The 17,539-nt window shown below is 32.9% G+C and overlaps 1 protein-coding gene across 2 annotated transcripts in view; it reads right to left on the bottom strand.

Moving 5' to 3' along the window:
- The window catches only part of LOC110019214 (protein RST1), a 161,105-nt gene that overhangs the window by 127,509 nt on the left and 16,057 nt on the right, over positions 1–17,539 (bottom strand). For both annotated transcript variants that reach the window (XM_020716796.1, XM_020716797.1), the window contains exon 5: positions 1,883–2,133. In XM_020716796.1, the coding sequence (XP_020572455.1) occupies positions 1,883–2,133 (251 nt within the window). The remainder of the gene's footprint in view (positions 1–1,882; positions 2,134–17,539) is intronic.

Genomic DNA, 17,539 nt, shown 5'->3' with positions numbered 1-17,539 from the left:
ATATCATACATTAAAATTATGGGATAGAGTAATTCAATATAGGTTAAGGCATGATACAAAGATTTCTCAAAATTAGTTTGAATTTATGTTGAGCAAGTCTACTATGGGAACTATACATTTATTGAATGGAGAAGCACCAAGAGCGTAAGGAGGATCTGCTTATGATTTTTATTGATTAAGAAAAAGTTATGACAAGGTTCAAAGAGAAGTTCTTTGGAGAGTTATATAAAAGAATGGTGTTGATATGACTTATATTCAATTCATTAAAGATATGTATACTAGATTTGTTGTGTTCGAACAGAAGGAGGATTCACCAAGTATTTTCCTATCTCAATTAGATTACATCACGGAGGCTTTAAGGTCATATATTTTTGCTTTAGTTATGAATGCTCTTACTGGACATTTATAAGAGGATGTACCTTAGTGTATATTTTTTATTGATGATAACATTCTTGTGGATAAGACTAGAAAAATAGTTCAGGAAAAACTTGAATTATGGAGGCCTACAATAAAGTCTAAAAGCCTTCGTTTGAGTAGATCAAAAATTAAATACATTAAAATGTAATTTTGGTAGTAGTAGATCTAGCAGCAGAGTTGTAATAGTGGCGGATCAAATCATTAAAATGAGAGAACGTTTTAGATATCTTGGGTCTATTGTTCAAAGTGATGTTGATATAGATGGGGATGTTTCAGTAAAACTTAAGTTGGATGGTTGAAGTGGAGGAATGCATCGAGCCTATTGTGTGATAGAGAAGTATCTTTTAAACTTACAGGAAAATTTTACAAGATGGTGGTGGTACCTGCAATGCTTTATGGCACAAAATTTTGGCCTATAAAAGAGAAGCATAAAACTAAGTTAAGTGTTGCTGAGATGAGAATGTTTAGGTGAATGAGTGGTTTGACACTTAAACAAAATGCAAAATGAATGTATCCGTAAAAGGTTTCATGTAGCTCCAGTGGCTGACAAGATTAGAGAGATTCATCTTAGATGGTTTGGCCACATTAAATGCCGACCACCTGAGGATCCAGCTAGAAGAGTAAATGTTTTAGATTCAACTTGTGTTAAGAAAGGTAGAGGTAGACCTTAAAAGACTTGGGCTTGTTGTATAAAAAATGAACATAATTTATTAGAATTAAATAAAAATATGACACTAAATAAGACAATGGAGGAAAACAATTCATGGAGCCGACCACACTTAGTGGGATTAAGGCTTGTTGTTGTTTTGTTTTGATTTAAACTAAAACACACTTGATTGAACTAATTTGTTCTAAAAACACTCAAAATATTTTTTAGGTGTTTTGAGTATCTTTTAAAAATAAGTTGATTTGTTATTTAAAATAAAAGCATGTAAAAACTATAACAACAAAATATATTAAAAAAAAAGAAAAAATAAAAATTAAAAATAAAAATAAAAAAAAAAATTCAAAGTAATGTGAAATGGGTCCCAAGAAAATCCAAGAACAAATAAATCATGTTGAAACAAAACAATTGCTGGAGTAGACTTTTTGCATTTGTTAAATAATCAAAAAGAATAAATTCAGCTTGAATGATCTACAAAGAACGTTAGTTGCTATCCTCAAAAGTCATGCCTACATTACTAAAAAGAGAACAGAGGAACTAGAAAAAACTGCGGGTATTACAACAAGTAATCTAATTAGAAGGGAAAAATTTTCAAGATTTTTGGTAATTCAAGATCTAAGAAGCATTTTAACAGATGAATTGTCGGAAACAACTAATATAACATTTAAATAAATATCCCCCAAAAAGTATGTCACATCCTTTTGTCCCAAAATATGAACGAAAGCATTCACTTGAATTGTATTAAAAATTTAACAAAAAGTAAGCACCCATAAAATAAAACTAAAACAAATATTCTGTCACCTGAATGAAAAGATGATGAAGAAGCCTCAGAGGAATCGACTCAATTTCAATCAGATCTGGGAAGTCAGCGCCAGAAACTTCTGCTTTATTGAAAACACCCATGAAATTTAAAACAAATCTTTCAGCTAGTGAAAGCAAATGAGTGACCGCTGACTTAATAGACTTTGACGGAGATGATAAAAGGTTGATAACAGGGAAGACAATAAGAAGCTCTTCATTGAGAGAGCACGAAGATCTTATGGTGCCCAACTCTGCAAAATTAGCAATCTTTCTATTGATTTCTAGATGACAGCAAAAAAAATAAAATAAAACAAGCAGGCAGCACGTTAGAGTAGGTTATATGCTATTCACAAGCGAGCAAGAAGTAGGCCGGTGCCTTCCACTTGTACCAAAAATGTTGTCATAATGTGTCACGTTTATATAATTACTAATAATTTAAATGACCATTATGAAAGCAGCCTTACATTTTTACACAAAAAGGAAATAGAAATACTAGTACAAAGTAACGAGATGCCAAGATTATATATTAGATGTATATGAAATTAAGCCATCATAAGATGTGGTTTATTTTCACAAGCCATATTAAGGTTTTTTTTCTTTGATAAAATACTACCTAATAATTTAGTAACAAACCAGCAAGACTATTTTCAGAAGCATAATCAATGATAACTAGAATAATATAATGTGATCTAATCTCCTTGATGAACTTGATTAACAATTCAGACATTTTCAATGTAATCTTTGAATAAGAACTAGCGTCAACAAAATGTATGAATGTGGTTCCTCTAGTAAAATTTCACAAAATGTTCACCAAACTTATTCCATTACGAGTTGTCCAAAAATCCCCATAAAAGAATAACCATATTTAAAGCAACCTTCTTTATGATGTTGCAACAATTGTTGCATGTGTCCTACCTCTTTTCTCCAACATGGAACTCTCATCTCATGTTAAGTAGTTAGTTTCTTCCAAGGATCAAATTGTCTAAATGCTTCCACTATTGAGAATCTCTCACATTTAACAACACTGAACAGAATAGTAGCATCACATATTCAATGATAAAATACTTAGACTGGTCTTTCTCCCATTTCCTTCCTAATAGCATCCATCTCTTTTTTATTTTACCCTTTTGTTGCTTCACCATCTCAATAGGATTTGGGGTAAAGAATGCAACGAACGGTCATTTAACCTTCAAAAATACATCCAATGGCCGAACTTTGACAAAAGACTTTTAATTTTGATATTAATATCTTTTTTTATTGTTGAGAGAGGCCAACACAAAATAGCATCACCAATCACCATATAACAATCATCAACTTCATTAAATTTATTGTAAGGTATTTCATTAATTTGATATTTCAACTCAATTCTTTCTTAAAGCCTGTAATTTCCAATGCCTGTTATAAGCTTTTGCATTCTTGAAGCATCCCACCACGCCACAGTAATGAGTAATTCCTCCTTTTGTTATTGTACCACAAAAAACGCGTCACACAATTGTTATCATTTGTCAAGATTGCACATTTTCTGGTTGATTCTCTTTTTGCTAATCGAAACATTCCCTTAAGTGCGCGTCACACAATTGTTATCATTTGTCAAGATTGCATATTTTCTGGTTGATTCTCTTTTTGCTAATCGAATTTACTCAAACATTCCCTTAAGTAGCTAACTGCAATAAATATATAATTAACCTAAAAAAATTATAAAAAAATGAGATCAATCTACCAAATGAGTGGCAAATCACCCATCACTTAGTGAATTGAATAAAATAATGTATTTCAAGCGGAAGAGCTAAAATGAATTTTACAAGGCAAATATAATTTTATTTGGTTCAAAGTAAATTATGTTTGAAACAATTATATATTAAGAAAGATTGATCAAATTGTGTTTTTATTCTAGCAAAATTTTCTAAATAAATTTATGATATGATTCTAAACTAACCCAAATGTGATGCTCCATTCTCAATGAAATAAAAAACTTAAAATTAGCCAAAAAAAAAAATATTACAAATAGTGAAATAATGAAAAAAACCTTATTGTAGAACTATAATAAATATATTACTATTGGTAACACTCAAGGGTGGCGATCTTTGGGCTTACACCAACCATAAAGCTACTTGATATGTCGTGCGAGCGAGCAGCCTATGGCACTGGGATGCCACAGAAGTGAGCAAGAAAATTTCAACACTAAAACAGTGCAAGAGAATGCAGCGTCGAGATAATGTGTTAGCAAGATGCAATGGGATGGCTCAGATGGAGTTCTTTGAGATGCTAAGCAAGCGAGCGGCACTAAACATAGTGCTCACGAGAAGCGCTCAAATGTCATACGAGCGAGTTTTGTTGGGATATCACGTAAGTCAAAGTCATAGAGATGTGCGAGCGATAATCGTGGGATGTTGTGTGAGCAAGGGAGAGCAAAGCTCATTAGAATGGAGAGCTTCCTAGTGCGTTCATTCACAGGGTCTCACGTAAGCAAGAGTAGATACTAAAGGAGTCAACTTATGTCCTAAAGAGACTAATATTACTAGTATTATTATTGTTGTTGTTGTTGTTACTATTATTAAAGCATAATAGTTAATTTAGTACACACCATTAGGGCACTGCACGTTACGCCATTGCTCATACATAATGTAAAATAACACACATCACTTTATTGCATTGCACGGTGCCATAAAGATGGTGTGGAGAGTGTGACACATCATGCATCATGGTGTGTCCCATTTTGCCATGTTTGCAATAAAATAAGATAATAAAGAAAACTCTCAACATTTTCATTATTCTTTGTATATGAAGGAGGTATACATATATCTTGAAGAAGCGTTACAAAATAGAAATCAAAGAAAAATGTGAAAAAATAAGAAGGGGATTACGATCCCATAGAGAAGCACACTAATTGCAATCTGAGGGTAATAGAGAAATTAATCAAAAAGTACAAGACATTTTCATGTGCCTTAAATTCCTCAATATGATAGGAGAATAAATGGGCCCCGCTGCAGAGAAGAGAGTGAACTTCAATACTCTCTCTCAAACTAAGTGGTAGAGATATTAAATTTCAAACTTGTCTACAATATTTTTGAATGTTGGTCATAGCCATAACCAAATATATGTTGCCTCATAATTGGGTTTGACAACATCAAGGTGGAGGGCACATGACATATAACCAACTGAGGGCTATGGTGTAATTAGATAATATTAGATGCTAGAGTATACTACCAGAATTTTATATAACCTAGATAACTATTGTAATGATTTTTTATGAATGCAATTTATATTCCTCTCTATTTGTATACCTTCGGCATTGTGGTATCGGAGTCGATGCCCGGGAATTGATTCTAACATTCTACAGAGGAATCCTTGCCTCCTGTAAGAGAAGCCGCCAATGAAAATAAAACAAGATTGCGGCTCAATCTTCCAGAGACCGATAATCAATCATATCAATGAGTAAGAGCTCATTGCTTATTTCATCTTCTCCCAATAATCTTGACCCTCATTCCAAAACATCTCTCTTCAACAGTCGATGGCGACATCCCCTTTCTCAGAACCAATGATTCTTTATGCTTGGCACTAATGTCAGCCACTGTTATACCACCTTCCCTAAAATTTCTGCTAAATAACTTGAAACTCAAAATCCTCTTTTTGTTGATAAATATCATATATAGAGAGCTCAAATTCTCAAAGCATTCAAGGCAAATGGTTTCACGAGTTCTTACAAAGTACCATTCCTTGTCAACCAAAATTTTCTTCCCTCCACAAATGATATTCCAATGCCCAATCCTTACAATACGAGTTGGATCCTAATTGATCAAAACCTAACCGTTGCATTGTTCTCAATAATCTTTGCCTTGATTTCGTTCTATGTGCTTCATCTATCCACCACTACTAAAATAAAGAACACTATTATCAAGCGTCTCCAGCCAACAAATAGATCGAGGCTAATTCAGTTGAAAAATGAGCTTCATAACCTTTCCGTGATTAATCAATGCATAAATCAATATCTTTCAGTCATCAAAGCCTTGATGGACAATATATCAGCAGCAGGTGGTCGCTTAGATGATGAGGATATCATCCTCTATACTTTAAACGACCTACAAACCAACTATCGTGCTTTCAAGATGCATTGGATGACTTATATGCATTATTATGCAGCAAAGAGATAAATCATCAACAAAAATCGGAGGCCATTGTGAACTCCCAAGTGGCTCTGAATACATACCATGGAAAACAAAACACCTCCTCTCGTGGGAAAGGCCGACATCGACCATCAACACCTAAGCAATCGAAACAAACCGCACGTTCACACGATCTTCAATGGTATGTCAAATCTGCAATAAAATTGGACATTTTGTTGCCCGTTGCTAGCATCGATCCAATCTTAAATACATGCCCACCAAAAAGACTTACAAGTTGAATCCTCATGGGTTCTAGATCCCAGTGCAGCAAAATATTTTACGGTGGATCTAAATCAACTCCAAGTGGATTTTCCGGCCAACAATTCTTAACAAATCCTTGTGGGCAATGGACAATCTACTGCGACCGAACACATAAGTGAAGGTACTCTTCATGCAGCAACACGCACTCTTCGCCTTCCCTCCATATGGCATGTGTTCTCTCATTCTCACAGTCTTCTATCGGTTCATAAACTCATTGTTGATAATAATGTGGCGATTCTCTTTGATAGTGATGGTTTTCTTATCTTTGACCCGCAAACCAACCAAAACTTGCTTCATGGTCATAACTCTAAGGGGAAATACTCCATCCCCATAACCCAGCAACAATGCAACACAACAACCGCTCATCATGCTTTGAACACCTCCTCCTCGTAACTCTCTACACTTTGGCATAAACACCTTGGACACCCTCATCCAGAGATTCTCCACCCTATATCAAAGTCTCAACCGACACTTGCTTTTCAATCTAGCTCACTTTTATGTAATAGGTACAAACGTAATAAGAGTCATAGGCAACCATTTCCTTCTCATTCTTTAGATATGTATTCGCCTCTACGCAACCATTTCCTTCTCATTCTTTAGATATGTATTCACCTCTACAACTTATACATTCCGATGTATGAGGTCCATCCCCAATATTATCAAATCAAGGTTTTTGTTATTATGCAATTTTTATTGATGACTATTTGAAGTTTTGTTGGCTCTTCCCTATAAAATATAAATCTAAATTATCAAAAATGTCTCCAATTTCTCAAAATGATTCAACCCAATTCAACACCACCATAAAAATATTCAGATCTGATGGAGGAGGTGAGTACAAAAACTCCACACTTAAACAAATATTCATTCAATATGGTATTCTCCGCCAATTTTCATGCCTTGTACTCCTCAACAGAAAGGCATTGTGGAGTGTAAACACCATCATTTAACTGAAACCACTAGAACACTACTACATGACGCATTTCTACCCCTCAAGTTTTGGCTTAAAGAGTTGCTAACATCGGTATAATCTAATCAATCGCATGCCTTCCAAAACTACTCAATGGATTACTCCCTACAAACTCCTGCACAAACAACCACCTGCATACTCACATTTAAAAGTATTTGGATTCCTTTGTTATCTTTTGTTGAAACTTGTAACTCCACATAAACTAGCCCCTCATTCAGCCCATACATCTTTCTAGGCTATTCACCAACTCACAAAGGCTTTAAGTGCTACAATCCTCATAACTCCAAGATTATTTTCTCTCACCATATTATAATCCACGAAAATACGTTTCCCAAAATTCCAGCCATTCAACATCAATTCGAACCAAATCTCCTATCTTTCATCCATTTCTGTTGATTCCCACATCAACCGGCCCGCACCATACAGACAACACGCAACCTCCATCTCCTCACAGATCTCCTACATCCATCTAGCCCCACCACAAGTCTCAACAAAGGCCCTCCCTCTCCTAGAATTTCACATCAATGTGAACAGAAATGAATTAACCAAACACCCACTCACTCTACGACTACTCCAAGCAAAACACGAATTCTAAAACCCATTCAACGCCTCCATGTGCTCCATCAAATTTAGAAACAACCTAATCCTACTTCATATTCCCAAGCCGCAAAATCTACTGTATCGAGGAAAGCCATGAGTGAAGAATTTCATGCTCTTCAAGCTCAAGGAATATAGATACTTGTCCCACCCCCATCAAACCAACTGGTATTGGGGTGTCACTGGACAAATTGCACCAAATATCCTTCGGATCGCTCAATGGCACACTACAAAGATAGGCTTGTAACTCAGGGCTTTAATCAAGAATATGGTATTAACTCATATAAGACATTCACCCCGGGCGCGAAAATGCCGACGCTTTGAACTCTCTTGGCGGAGGCTTTTAATCGGCAGTGGCCTATTAAACAGTTCAACGTGTCCAATGCATTTCTTCATGGTACGCTTAATGAAGCAATTTATATGAAGCAGACGATGGGTTTTACGGATACTCAATTTCATCAACATGTATGTTTACACAAGAAAGCATTCTATAGACTCAAAACAGTCTTCATGCCAGTGGTTCACTACCATTCAAGGTTTTACAACCAGCAGAATCGATCCCGCCTTACTTGTCTCACAGCAAGATGATCACTCTCTTTCTTCTTTTATATGTGACAACATTCTCGTGACAAGTGATTCCATGGAGGCAATTCAGACTCTCACACTTAAGCTTTACGATTGATTTCAAATCAAACAATTGGGTGATATGCACAAATTCCTAGGCAGTGAAGTTTTCAGAATAGCACAATACAAGTTCATGAGCCAACAATCATATCTTACTCATATACTTCATGAGACGGCTATGATAGGTTGCAAGAAAGTTTTCACTCCCCTTCCATCTAAGAAGATTGACTTTCCCGACAATACACCACTCATGGATAATCCAACGGAGTATCGAAACACCGCTGGTGCACTTGAGTACCTCACGATTACTCGTCATGATATTGCTTTTGTCGTCAACAAAATCTGCAAACATATGCATTGGCCCACCATACAACACTACCAACTCCTCAAACGCCTTCTTCGTTGTCTTAAGATAACTATTGAGACCGGTATACTCATACAGCATGGAATCTAAGTCTTCAAACATATTTAGATGCTGATTGGGCGGGTGATTCTGTGAACCGCAAATCAACCACAGGTTTCTACTCTATTTTGGGTTTGACACCCATATCATGGACTGTGAAGAAACAAGAAAGTGTTGCTCGGTCCTCCACAGACGCGGAACACCGTGCCTTAACCACCGCAACCGCTGCAAATTTACGGCTTCATCGTCTTCTTATAGAGCTTGGAGTTTCATCAATCACAACCAACTAAGCTATATTATGACTTTATGTTATGGCTCTTGCCAATAATCCTGTTTTTCGTACCCACACTAAACACATCAAAATTGACCATCACTTCATTCAAAGTCATCTCCAACATGGCCAAATTGAAATTCATTACATTCCTACAGAGGATCAACCAGGTGATATTTCTACTAAATCTCTTCCTAAGCCAAAGTTTCATTTCTTCAAATCCAAGCTTCAGGTTTTTATCAGAAAAAATCATCTTGAAAAGGGATCATAGCCATAACCGAAAATATGGTGCCTCAAAATTGGGTATGACAACATCAAGGAGAAGGGTACATGACTTATAACCAACTGCGGGCAATTGTGTAATTAGATAATATTAGCTACTAGAGTATTCTACCAGAACTTTATATAACATGGATATTTACTGTAATGATTTCTGATGAATCCAATCACTATTCCTCCCTATCTGTATACCTTCGGCATTAGTTAAACAATAAAGTCCTACGATGAATAAGTCTGTCGATTTATTCTTTATAAGCATATATGGAGTGCAAATCATACCACTTTCTAATTTCTCTTTTATAAATTATTTATTAACATCAATTTGTTTATACAATTCCGTAATAATGGATTTTGTTATTAAAATATATTTTTAGAAGCTCAGTCCTTCTTCATCAAGTTCTAATTATTATCCTAATTTAATTAGAGTTTTATATGACTTGTACTCCATTATCTTGGTTTTTAAGAGGTCCATAACATATTTTTATTAGAAATATAATCCCTTATTCCCTTACTCAAATTGAATCAATTCTATTTCCAAGAAACAATTGATTTTTTCTAGCTCTTTATTTCAGAATATTCAACAAACTTTTTTGAGAAAAAATCTTTCTTGTGATTATATCTCATAACATCATAATCTCAACATATGTAATAAAATTTGAGATTTTATCACCAAGAGAATATTTTATGAAGAGTATGAACTTCTTGGCTTTATAAGTATCCAGTTACTTCCTCAGCCTTTGTAAATCTATCAAACAAAGCATTTGGTGATTATTTCATCCCATATAAGGTCTATTTTAATTTGAGTGATTTGATTCTCTTTGAAGAAGCTATTGATCCTGGCGGTGAATCAATGCAGACCTCTTTTTCAATGTCCCAATGTAAGAAAGCATTTTTTCATGATATTGTTATATAAGTTGTCTATGATGTGTCGTTACAAATATTAGAAAGCAAATAGTGCTTACTTTAGCAATATGAGAAAAAATTCCTCTATAAACATTCACATACAATTGAGTATATTTTTTACTCCTAATCCATACTTGTACATTTCCAACCTTCCATTTTTTTTATAATTAGTCATGAAAATCAATTTGCATCATACAGTAATCTTTCCTTTCGACAATTTAAGAATCTCCCGTATATGAAGTTTTGAAACCTGAATTTGCTGCAGATTGTTGCTAGGCGTATGCCTTCTTTGAAAGGGTACATTTGGTACAATGATTTTATTTATAGGATTTCAAACTTCAAAAATATTGATATAGAAAGTATTATCAAATTTATAGATATTAACATAAGCAATACATTCAAAAACCTTATGATGGATCTTTGAGAAGCTATTCACAGCTAAAAGCTCTTCTAAATAAATTAGGGAACTTTAGAAATCAATTTATTCTAAATATATATTTATATTAATTAAAAAGGTAGCCGTTAGAACAGCTAGTTTTTAATATTATCTTGATATTGTTGGAGAGAGGGTGTGACAGTCATCTCCAAAAGGTAATGACTTTTTGATACCACTCTAGTCTATTAGAGAGCGTTAGTGTCAAGACCCAACCTGATACAACCATTCATATCGAGGCAGGTCACCTCGTGTCGAGGTCAAAATTATTATCCAATATTTATTTCGAATAAATTTATAAATTTACTTTTTTCTCACTTTTTATAAATGCAGATCCATCAATATCATCAAAATAATAAAAGACAAAATTTGTCAAAATTTATTCAGATTATAGCACGGCTATAAGAAAAAAGAAAATATATACAAGAATCTTGGCATAATCTCATTATTATCAAAAGATACACAGCACCATGGTCGTCAAAAATTACGATCTGAAGTAACAATATAAACAATGTAAATCTCTTAACAGAAATCAAAAGTCTCTACTTAATTTGAGCATTGTCCTTGTTTAAAACAACACATGTGAATAAAATAAGGGTGAGCAAACACAGCATAATAAGCTATAATAAGCTACTCAAAATCTAATATATTTTTCAAATTTAAAATATATATAATTATTCAAAATAAATAAATCGAACACAAAAACATTATAGAGTATTTATCATAGTGTCATTATAAGAATATGTAATCATCATAAATATATGTTGAGAAATAGTATAAGCAGCATGATATCACAGTTACAGCAAAATAATATATAAATAAAAATTTAATTCTTTCTTTAAATAATTATATATTTTTTTCCTTTGCAACTTATACATTCACTTTGACTTTTGCATCCACTTACTCATATTTTTCATATCTCCCTTATAACTTCAGTTCTACTTATATGCTCACTTATTCACATATGCTTAAGCATACCAAACACACAAATAAAAAAATATATAAGTGCACAAACCCTTATAATTTCACTTAATTGCATATAACATATAGCCGCCCAGCCACAACGACCTACGCTTCCCCCATTTTCTTATTTTTGCAGATATTTTTGAAACAAAAACACATAAATACTAAAAATTTAGTCATATGTAAATATCATATCATATTCTACAAGAAATAAGTATCAATAAGTATGAACAATAAAATTTGCTTGAGAATTTATACGCACAAAATAAAATTCATAATTTACAAAATTATTCATATGTGATTTCCATAATAATATTTCAAAGCTATTAATGTTCGACAGGATATTTTATCGATTGAATAAATTAACTAAAATGCACAAAATATCATATACAACACAAAATACGTGATGAAAATTTTATTTTTCTACATCGATTTGTCTGGCACAATCTAATCTACAAATAAAAATTTACAGTATGAAAAGTTTGTAAATCTCCCAAAATCATGTTTGTATAAAATTTAGCAAAAAAATACCAAATTTTATAAAAAAAAAGTAATGAAATTGAAATCTAAAGTAGGGTAATAATATTCTAGCTAGAGCCGGCAATTTTTAACTGGCCCAACGGACGAAATCAGCTCTATGACTTAAGAATCAAAATTTATCTTAGTAAAAAATCTTTTTTCTCACCCTTTCCCTGCATAACGGTTTAAAGGAATGAAATGCATGGGAAATAAATCCTAGAATGAATGTGGCTTCGGATATTTATAAAAAATATTTTTTTTATATACATGAAAAGAAGAATAAAAATGTAACTATTTGAATCGCCATATTTATTAAATTAAAATTTTCTATGAAAATTTTTCTATCTTAAAATATAAAACTTCAAAATTTATGCAAAAAATAGTCAATAAATAGAAAATCATGTCAGAACACACTATTAAAAATGATTAAAAAAACTGACATCAGATAGGTCCAGAAAACCCACTTTTATAAGAAAGCACCATATCCTTAAAAATATAATCCAATAACAAGTCTTATATTTTCTTACTTATGATTCTCATAAAAATAAAAAATATATGCTTAAAATAGAATCAAATGTGTTCTACAATCTAATAAAGCTATTTTATAAATAGGGTATTAAACAAAATTAAATAAATTATTTGAATATAATAAAGTTGATTTTCGTAAAGTCAAAATTTTATCCAAATCAAAACTATTAAAAATCAATGAATAAATTGACCATAAAATTCACTCTAAAAACTCAGAAAAAATCAATAAACGCAATTAACATGAAAGACTTACCAGATCTCAAAAACATATCTCAATAAGCGCACACATTTACTATTGGGACAATCATAATATTCTTCCCTTAGAAAATGTTATCATTGACATTCAAAATAACTAAGTATCAAATAAATCTAGATGAAACTATCTCATATCAATCTCTCTTTTTCATGTAACTTCCTTTTTGATATGTGCTTCCACTGAACTTTAACCATGAGGATATGTTTCCTCCTTAAATGTCTCACAATAAAGGTCAAATTATGCTCAGGTTTCTCTCTATAGATCAAGTTAGGTTATAACTCAACCTCATTCTAAGGAACTATATACTCAACACCAGAAACTCGCTTGATTAACACAAATGCATGAAACACATCATAACCCACCTGACATATGATCGAGTAATAATAATTGATAAACAGGATTATCAACATTTCAAATGACATCAAAAAGCCCAATTAAATCTCAGACTCAGCTTACCCACTTTACCAAATCTACTCAAACATTTCATAGGATAGACTCAAAAATACAAAATTCACCGATTGAAACTCAATTGTCTTATGCTTAAAGTCATAATACTTCCTCTAATTATCTCTTGTTACTCTCAATCTATCTTGGATTAGTCTGATCTTTTCAATGGCATCATCTACCAACTCATAACCTATCAATCTTCTCCCACCCACCTCTGTCAAAGATAAATGTCATGACCCGACCCGAAGCTTGGAATTAACTAAGACGGGAATGGACGGTTGAACCGTGAAAATCAAATTTTTGTTATTCTAACTCGATCACTAACAATTTAATACTAAAAAATTCATGACAGAGCCACTAAATAAAGTAATTTAAAGTAAAATTTTGCACATTTTCGATTGTTGTTCTTGTCTCCTATACACATTCGCTCATCTTTGACTCACCTTATTCAAAACTTTAAAACCTAAAAAAAATATTAATGCAACATAATGAATTATATAAAGATAACTCAAGAGAAATCACCTTACTAAGTTGTAGTAATCCAAGAAAAAAAAAATCAATATGCATAATGATATATCATATCTTTATAAGAAATCTCGGAATATACTAATATTTCATATCTCTATAAGAAATCTTTGAATATATTAATGCATGTATCAATGGCATTTAATGCATGTATCAAATGCATTTACTCTATGAAAATACTCTAAATTTTTATATGTATTTATTTTAACTTTACTTTTAGTTTATATTATTTACATACATACAAGAATCATTGGTATTACACCATCAAGAAAACCTAATACAGCTCTGGTCGATATTATACCGTTGGCACAGCGATTAGCGATATAAATATCACAATTTTCTGGGGTTGAGAGGCCCTTACCTGCCTCTGGCTGATATTATCATGTCGGCATAATTGTTAGCGATGTAATCATCACAACTGTCTGGGTTGGTAAGCTCTGTCTACATGACCATTACCGATATTATCCTCTGCATGTACCATTAAGGGGATGAACTCCCATCTTAACATGCACATAAAAGCATTCATACATAAACCATTTCATTTTCAAAAGTAGCATTCGTCTGAGACATCTTTAGTCATCTACTAACATGTATATTTACTCTGCTATGCAACTATTTATCATGCATATCTCACATATTATGCATCTCTTCTATCATACATATTTTTTATCTCATGCAAATCTTTTATATCATGTATATCATTCATATCATGCACATATTTCATATATTTCTATCATAAATATTATGCATACCTTTTTATTTAAAAATATGAAAAATATATACTGTAATTTTAAATCTAATTGAACTAGGGCATACATGAAATCAAATACACGTTAAAATAAAGATCTCGTGTAGTCGAAGGAACACACATATGTATAACTGTGCAACCTTTTCCATTGAAACGATTTGTCTCGTAGAAAGAAAATGTGCAAACTTGTCAAGCGATCAACCACAACCCATATTATATTAAAACCCAGCTTAGACCTTGGAAAACTCAGCAAAATTCATAGTGACAACCTCCCACTTCCACTAAGAATATGCAATGCAACAAATCACTAAGTCTCTGAAGCTCTGCTTTATCATCTGACATGTCTCACATCTTAAAGCATTTGTCACCAAATGTTTTAACACAGGCCACCAAAACATTGACATCAAATCATGATACATTTTACTACTACCTAGGAGAATGATATATCCAGAATAATGAGTCCCAGGTAGTATCATCATCTTGAAATCACCACTAGCTAGAACCCAAAATAGATGCCCACAAGTTAACACTTCATGATCATCCACATGTAGCTCAGGTCTCCTCATCTAACTTCTGAGCTTCCTTAATCCACTCCTGTAAAAAAGCTTAAACAATCATTTGTGCAATTATTGCATTCACATCAACAGAATCAAATTAGTCTCAAAAGATGTAGTCATACAAGTTATAGCACTGCAAGATTTCCTACTTAAAGCATCAGCAATCACATTAGCCTGAATAAGCTAATATTAATGTCGAAGACATAATCTGTGATCAAGTCCAACCACCTCCTCAGTCTCAAGTTCAACTCCTTATGAGTGATGATGTACTTCAAACTCTGATAATATTTGTATAAATCTCACATCTCACTCTATATAAATAATATCTTCAGATATTTAATGAAAATATAATAACTACTAACACAGAATAATGAGTAGAAAAATTTATCTAGTGCGGCTTCAACTATCTTGATGCATAAGCAATAAATCTTTCATTCTGTCGTAACCAACAATTTAATCCTCTCAGAAAAATGCAAGTAAACAATTGAAAACCCTGAACACCAAAAGGAATGGTCAAAACAAGCATCGACACCGAGCAATCCTTCAACTTTTGAAAAGTAACTTCACACTCAAGTGTTCAGTCAAAAGGAACTGTGTTCTGAGTCAATCTAATCAGATGAACTACAAATCTAAGAAAAGCATTTAACAAATTTCCTATAATAACCTATCATACCAAGAAAGCCATGAACATCTGATACTGTAGTTGGTCTTGGCCAATCAACAATTATCTGTATCTTTTGAGGATCAACAGAATACCATTTTCATTAATCATTTGGACTAGAAAAAAATGGTTTTTAATCAAAATTGATGCTTCAAGAACTTGGCATATAATTCATATTGTCAAGATGTCTCTAACAGCAATCTCAAATGAGTTGTATGGTCATTTTTAGATTCGGAATACACCAATATATCATCAATAAAAAAATTAACAAACTGATTGAAATATGTTATGAATGCACGGTTCATCAAATACATTAATATAGTTGATGCATCAGTAATGCCAAAATGTATGACTAAAAACTCATGGTAGCCATAATGAGTCCTGAAAGTTATTTTCATCGTATCTTCCTCCTTCACAAACAATAGAGGATACACAAGCGCCTTCAAGTTGGTCAAACAAATCATCAATTTTGGGCAATAGAAAATTGTTTTTGATGGTCACCTATTCAACTCTTCATAATTGATGCATATATGTCCCATCTCACCCTTCTTCCTCACAAACAAAGGTGCACGTGGCAAGCTACATTGATAAAACTAAATATAATAATTGCGACAATTGCACCTTCAACTCATGTAATTTTTAGATGTCATTCTATAAGGAGCATTTACAATAGGAGATGTACCGAGCACTACTTCAAAATAAAACTCCATTTCTCTCTTCGAAGGCAAACTCACCAACTCTTCAGCAAAAACATCTAGAAACTCACCACAGAAACCTACTCAATAACCACGTTAGCTTTACTCTCATCCTTCACATAGGCAAGAAATACATGATTTCTCTTCCTCCAAAATATATTAATCTGCTGAGTTGATATCAAAGATGATAACACACCTCTGATACCCTAAAAATAAAATACTTCACCACAAACATAAAGACGTCCTCTTCCAACTATAGTTAATTCTAGTTTTATATCTACTCAACCAATCCAAACTCGAGATATTATTAAATTCAGTCAAAGAAAATATAATTAACTCAAACTCCAACATCCTATGCAAAATCTCATTTTCATAGATACAACCTCAACTAGCCATCAAATAATCTACAGTGGGTAAAAGATTATAAAAATAAGAGGCTAAAGCAACGAGGAGTTTACTCAAAGCAAAAAATTTCTCAAATATAAATGAACGAATAGTTTCGTAATCAAATAAAATTCTACATAACTGTGCATAAATTAAAGTTATACCTATCAAAATATCGAATGCATCATTTGCCTCCTACTGAGTCAAAAAATAAACTCTAGACTGAGTTGGAGCTGTAGCAACAAGAGCAACAGACTGTCTCTGACTCTCTTGCCTTCCTTATATTGAATCTCCCACCGCCTTTGCTATATGATCCTTCACTTAAAGTTCTTGATGGGATTGTCCTCTATTATCTGACACCCCTATAGTTTACTCAGCATCTGATCTATTTTTAACTACTTTTTCAGGATATTGTACTATCTCTTGGCCAGACTGATCACATTTAAAATATTACCCAAAAAATAAATAATATT

This window comes from Phalaenopsis equestris, unplaced genomic scaffold, assembly GCF_001263595.1.
Source record: "Phalaenopsis equestris unplaced genomic scaffold, ASM126359v1 Scaffold000054, whole genome shotgun sequence".
NCBI lineage: Eukaryota > Viridiplantae > Streptophyta > Magnoliopsida > Asparagales > Orchidaceae > Phalaenopsis > Phalaenopsis equestris.
The sequence above is the reverse complement of the archived record's forward strand: the minus strand, read 5'-3'. Positions and strand labels throughout refer to the sequence as shown.